We start from the raw sequence: 6,000 nt of genomic DNA on the forward strand, positions 1-6,000 counted from the left end.
GCATAATTATAAGGAGTAAAATTAAAATGCTTTGGGCTTTATTAACTTATTAACTTCACAGCGGGGAAGCTAAAGTCACAGCAGGTGTGTGTTAGAGCACAGGCCTCAGTTAAGTACCTCATTTGTATCTGTAAGCAAACAGCAAGTTTGGGGAACTCTCAGGACCAATTTCCCACTTAGGACACAGGAGGACTTTTAGCTATCACTCTCGTTTTTGTGTCATCGTGGGAGGAAAGTGACTGCCTTTCACAACTGCAAAAGATCCTGTGGGTTCAGAAAACATTCCTTTCTCATTAAACTACCTTCCACATTGCAATTTTAGCTATGGCAATTACTTGCAGGAGCACTCCTGTGTTGTTGTGCAGATGGACTGCAGGAAACAAGCTGCAGGCTTATATCAAGAGGTAGAGGTGAAAACAAAGACCCCATTAAGAAATTAAACTCATAATGCATGCTATTCTGGCCCCTTGGAGAAAAATCGTTTTTATTCTAATTGGAAGCATTTTAGTACGTTAGTAAGAAGAGGAGGAGGAAGACAACGAGGAGGAGACGGAGACGGAAGGCCAGATTCTTGCTACCCAGGAGCAAGCCATCAGAACAAATGCAATTAAGGCCAGGATTGAAAAGTCAGCTGCTGACCCAAAATGCAGACTGTGCAAGGAAACTGATGAAACCATTGGTCATATCCTCAGCTGCTGCAAGAAAATTGCACAGACGAACTACAAATAGAGGCACAACTCTGTGGCCCAAATGACTCACTGGAACTTATGTCACAAGTACCACCTGCCAGTAGTAAAGAACTGGTGGGATCATAACCCTGCAAAAGTAGTAGAAAATGAACATGCAAAAATACTGTGGGACTTTCAAATCCAGACTGACAAAGTTTTGAAACACAATACACCAAACATCACGTGGAAAAGAAAAAAGTTTGGATTATTGATATCGCCATACCAGGTGACAGTGGAATTGAGGAAAAACAACTGGAAAAACTCAGCCATTATCAGGACCTCAAAATCAAGCAGTAAAACCAGTACAGATAGTCCCAGTGGTAATCAGCACACTGGGTGCTGTGCCAAAAGATCTCAGTCAGCATTTGAAAACATTGACAAAATCACGATCTGTCAACTGGAAAAGGCCACCTTACTTGGATCTGCGCGCATCATTTGAAAATACATCACACAGTCCTAGAAAGTGTTCGACTTGTAATTTTGTGTCATACTGTGTTTTTGTGTCAGTAAAATACTAATAATTATTTTATTTCTTACCCACCTGTCCTCATGGCTCGAGGCAGGTTACAGAATAATTTAAACACAAACACGTATTAAAATGTATTTATATAAAAGATACATATAAAATATACATTAAAATACACAAAACAGAGATTAAACAAAGGGCGCAGGTTTAAAATTCATGCTTAAAAACTGGCTGGGTAGGCCTGCCAGAAGAGATAGGTCTTTAGATGGTTTTTAAATTCCGACAGCTCATTTAGCTGCCAGAGCTCTTCCAGCAGATCGCTCCACAGTCTTGGGCAACCAATGAAAAGGTCTTCTGGGTGACAGTCACCAGTTCTGGCTGATTGGAGTAACCACCCTCCAGAGGATCTAAGTACAAGGGTTATCCAGAAAGTAAGGTTACAAGACATGTAACTCATGCAGGGCATTTTCTTGGGGGAAATTGGTATCACTACCATGTAGCTGGAAGCCAGTGGAAATGAACGAGCAGAGCCAGTCATTAGTAGGTCATCAACTGGCATTGTGGTGAAGGTTAGAGATGAGCATCCTTATTCCGTTTCTCTCCAAGTGGGAAGTTTGTGCTGTAATATGCTACCTAAATGCTAAGGGTATGAATGCTGCTGTGATTCATCGCAAAATCGTTTTAGTTTATGGAGAGGACGAGATATCAAGACCGCATGTGACAAAATGGGTACGGAATATCTCGTGAGATCATGAAGAAACTTTGCAGAGCCATCCAAAACAAATGTCTCCTTCATGACAATGCGCATCTGCACACCGCTCATGCAACACAAGAGTTAGTTACTTCATTTGTTTGGGATGTTTTAAGCCACCCCACTCACAGTCCCGATCTCTCACCCAGGGACTATCATCTGTTCACTAAACTGAAATAAGACCTGGGTGGAAAACACTTTTCTGACGATGATGAGGTGAAAAGTGACAAACTGACCGAAAAAGGCTGAGGGAAACAACACAGACATCAAAAACTCATCCCATGGATGACAAAATGTATTGAACTGAATGATGATTATGTGGAAAAATAATGTAATACCTATGCTACAATCCTTGTAATTTTTATTAAAATATATTCATTCTTCGTATTTTTTTTAAAAAATCTTGAAACCTTACTTTCCGGATTACCCTCGTATTTAGGGTGGATTGTATGGAAGAAGGTGATCCATTAGGTAACCTGGACCCAAACCATGTAAGGCTTTAAAGATCAAAACCAACACTTTGTACTTTGCCCTAATCCATACAAGGTGTTGGCATACTGAGTCTCTGGAGAAGGTTAACATTGATGCAATTAATTGCTCTCTGATTTATGATACTGTACATACTACCAAGTAGTTATTGGTAGCCTCCTGTGTGGAAAGGGAAAAAGCGGGAAGGGGAATGATTAAAAACATTTGTCAAAAATATTTTAAAGTCACCTTATTGGGCAAGTAACCATGCAATGTTTCTTTCCCTCCCACAGGCTAAACTTGCATTCCAAAAAGATATGATTAAGCCTTTGGCTCCCGCTTTCCTTTCATCTCCTCTTGCGGCTGCGGCTGCTGCAGTATCCTCGACCTTGACTCTTCCAGGCCGCCCTTCAGCAGCTTTGTTCCAGGCCCCTGCGATCCCCACGGCTCTCCTACGGGCAGGGCACGGCCCTCTCCGAGCCACTCCAGCATCCATCCTGTTCGCACCCTACTGATGTTTGCTCCCAACAACATGTTGACTATGGCAATTTGGAAGAGAAACAAATGGAAAGCTTTCTGTCATGCCTAGTTATGGCCTAAATAACGCAGGTTGTGGAAGTCTCCATTGACGGGTATGGGAATTGAGGATGTTGCCTTTTGGGTTTTTTCTAAAACAACAACAATAGCAACTCAGACCAATGGAATGGACTATGGAAAATCATTTGTGCACAAAATATATGAAGGAGTCATACGTTTCTCTCTCTTGTTTTTTTTTTTAAATGACACATATGTCCTGCATTGTAAACAACGAATGTGGAATACTTTCCTGTCTGACTTGAAAACCAGGATCTTTGTCCTTTGCGTGGATGTACCTAGGCCTCCAGAAACCATCTGGACTGATTCTGGTGTGCAACAAAGCTAGATTCCTAATAACATCTCAAAAATGGACGGCAGCTTCTGATTTCCAGCGTGCTCCTTGCTAGGGACCGTGTCTTGTTTTAGGCCTCCGTACTAGTGTATCTTGTGTAGTGCTTGAAATTTCTCTCCCATTTACTTTTAAACCATTTTAGTTGCTGTGTAAATGTTTGGAAACAAAGCAGCCTTGAAGCTTTTTTTTCTTTTTAAAAAATAAATGTGTGTCTCTGTTAATTTAACATTTTCTTTAGAAAGATGCAGAATAAGAAAGCCATATATCTAATAGTGAAAATTATGACTCATTTAAAACTGTTGTTTAACTTATTTTTTCATTGTTTCCCCTCTCCTGATTCCCAATATTGTTGGACAGCTTGTTGCAAAAGAGAAGTGCTCTACCATGTATATGTTTACCACACCTCGTGTTCATTGTTTCTTGAGACAACAGGGCAGTGTATTTATTCATAAATATATATATTTTTGCCATTTTAAAATTTTCTTTCCTATATAATGATGCTGCATACAGTTGTGGCTCCCCAATGCAATAATGTATAGGAGATCAGATATTTATAAAATCAGTTGTCTCTTCTGCCGGATTGAAGTGTTATTGTTCCGGCTTTCTATATCTCCAGGTTTTCCCAATTCCAAATCTGGATATTGAAGATATATCGTGTGCTGTTTGGATCAATGAGGGTACTCTCCAAAAACATCTTTACCTGCAATCTGTAAAAAATAAAATATATGTGTATTTTTTAAATGCAAATTTTTAATAAAATGCAATGGAAAATGGCATATTGTTTATTAATGGCAACAGGAATTCATGTGAGACCCCCTAATGAGACCTTTGTATTGCTAAAACACAATTGCATAGATTTTATAAAATGTTTGCAAGCAGCACCATTATGGTAGAGCACACTGTCAACTGACAAACAGCTATACGGTTGCGTGATTATACTGTCACTGATAATGAAAGACTGAAATTGGAGAATGTACTTCATACATCACTGTAGAAAACTTTGCTTCCTGTTCGGCTATGGGGCAATGGTTAACACAGAAATCAGACAAAGCAATAAAGGTAAACCTTACAATATACACCTGATTAGGTGTTTGAAAACAACTACATCAAATCCAACTGAAGGAACACCTGGGTGTGTTTATTTACTAGATTTGCTTTGGTGGCTGGGCATAATGGGATTTGGAGCTCAGCATATCTAGAGGGCTTCAGATGTAGGAAAGCTGTTACAACAGTTTCCACAATTTACCACCCAGGTGCTTCCAGGAAGATCACAAGCAAGGTATGTCTATTTTATCTGTTCCCTGTTCAGTAATTCCTAGCTTCTGGTGATTGGGTTTATGGAGTGTTAGTGGACCACTTCTCTGTGATTTTACTTAAACTTATGATGCAGTGGTTAACTTGGTAGGCTAAGATTTGGGAGGGCCAGGTTCAAATCCCCATATGAACCATGAAACTCAACTCAAGTTAGTCATAATTTTTAGGAAGTGGGGAAAAGGAAAAGGAAAGCCATGTACACTGCTTTGAGCTCATTGAAGGAAAGAGGAAGACAGACAGACAAATAGAGGAAGGAAGGAAGAAAAAAGTACAGAGCTGAACTGTTCCATTTTCAAGTTTTCAACTGCTATGGCGGATGTGTTGTGTCTTATTATTACCTACTAGCTGTGCCCTGCCACGCGTTGCTGTGGCCTATAGTAAAACTTATCAAAGTTGAGGTAGATCTCTGGACTATTATGAAAGAGAGGTACCTACCTCTTCCTTCCCCCTTTTCCTCCCCCTTTCTCTCCTTTCTTCCTTCTCTACCTCTTTCTTTCTTTCCTTCTTTCACTACTTGGTTTCATCCTTCTCTCTTGCCTTCATTCCCTCCCCCTTTATTCCTTTGCCTTTCTTCCCTCCCTGTTTGCTTCCTTCTTTCACTTTTTATTTCCTTTTATTTCACCACCGTCATAACAATAACAATAATGCAGTGCATTGCCTCTGGGACCTGACACCTCTCCCATTCCCCCTAAAAGGGTCTCATAGGAACAATAGCATAATAATAATAATAGAAATAACAACCTTTACCCGCCACGTGTTGCTGTGGCCAATCTTCCCTTTTTCTCTCCCTCCCTCCCTCCCTCCCTCCCTCCTTCCTTCCTTCCTTCCTTCCCATCTTTCCTTCTCCTCTTCTTTCTCTATCTCTTTCCTTCCTTCCCCCTTTTTCTTTCTCTTCTGCTGTCTCTCTTTTCTTTCCTTCCATCTTTCCTTTTCTTTTCTTTCTTTTCTTCTTCCTCTAACTTTCCTTCTTTCCCCCTTTTTCTTTACCTCCCTTTCTCTTTCTTCCTTCTTTCCTTCCTTCCTGTCTTTCCTAGATTTTGACAGGGCGGGAAGGGGCGGGGTGGGGTTTGGAGGTGGCATGAAGTAAAAGGAGGTAAGATTGGGGCAGGGGAGTGATGGAACGTGGGGTTGCGTGTGTGTGTGCGGCAGCGGGGGGAGTGATGGAGCGTGGGGTTGCGTGTGTGTGTGCGGCGGCGGGGGGAGTGGGGTTGCATGTGTGTGTGCGGCGGCGGGGGGAGTGGGGTTGCGTGTGTGTGCGGCGGGGGGGACTGATGGAGCGTGGGGTTGCGTGTGTGTGTGTGGCAGCGGGGGGAGTGGGGTTGCGTGTGTGTATGCGGCGGCGGGG

At 41.7% G+C, this 6,000-nt stretch overlaps 1 protein-coding gene across 7 annotated transcripts in view; it reads left to right on the forward strand.

The window, feature by feature from the left end:
* Window positions 1–4,115, forward strand: part of ZNF385B (zinc finger protein 385B) — a 265,765-nt gene extending 261,650 nt beyond the window's left edge. For all 7 annotated transcript variants that reach the window (XM_060779896.2, XM_060779905.2, XM_060779919.2 and 4 more), the window contains one exon: window positions 2,707–4,115. In XM_060779896.2, the coding sequence (XP_060635879.2) occupies window positions 2,707–2,928 (222 nt within the window). In that variant the 3' untranslated portion in view covers window positions 2,929–4,115. The remainder of the gene's footprint in view (window positions 1–2,706) is intronic.
* Window positions 4,116–6,000: the final 1,885 nt, after the last annotated feature.

Source organism: Anolis sagrei, chromosome 1 (assembly GCF_037176765.1).
Source record: "Anolis sagrei isolate rAnoSag1 chromosome 1, rAnoSag1.mat, whole genome shotgun sequence".
Lineage (NCBI taxonomy): Eukaryota > Metazoa > Chordata > Lepidosauria > Squamata > Dactyloidae > Anolis > Anolis sagrei.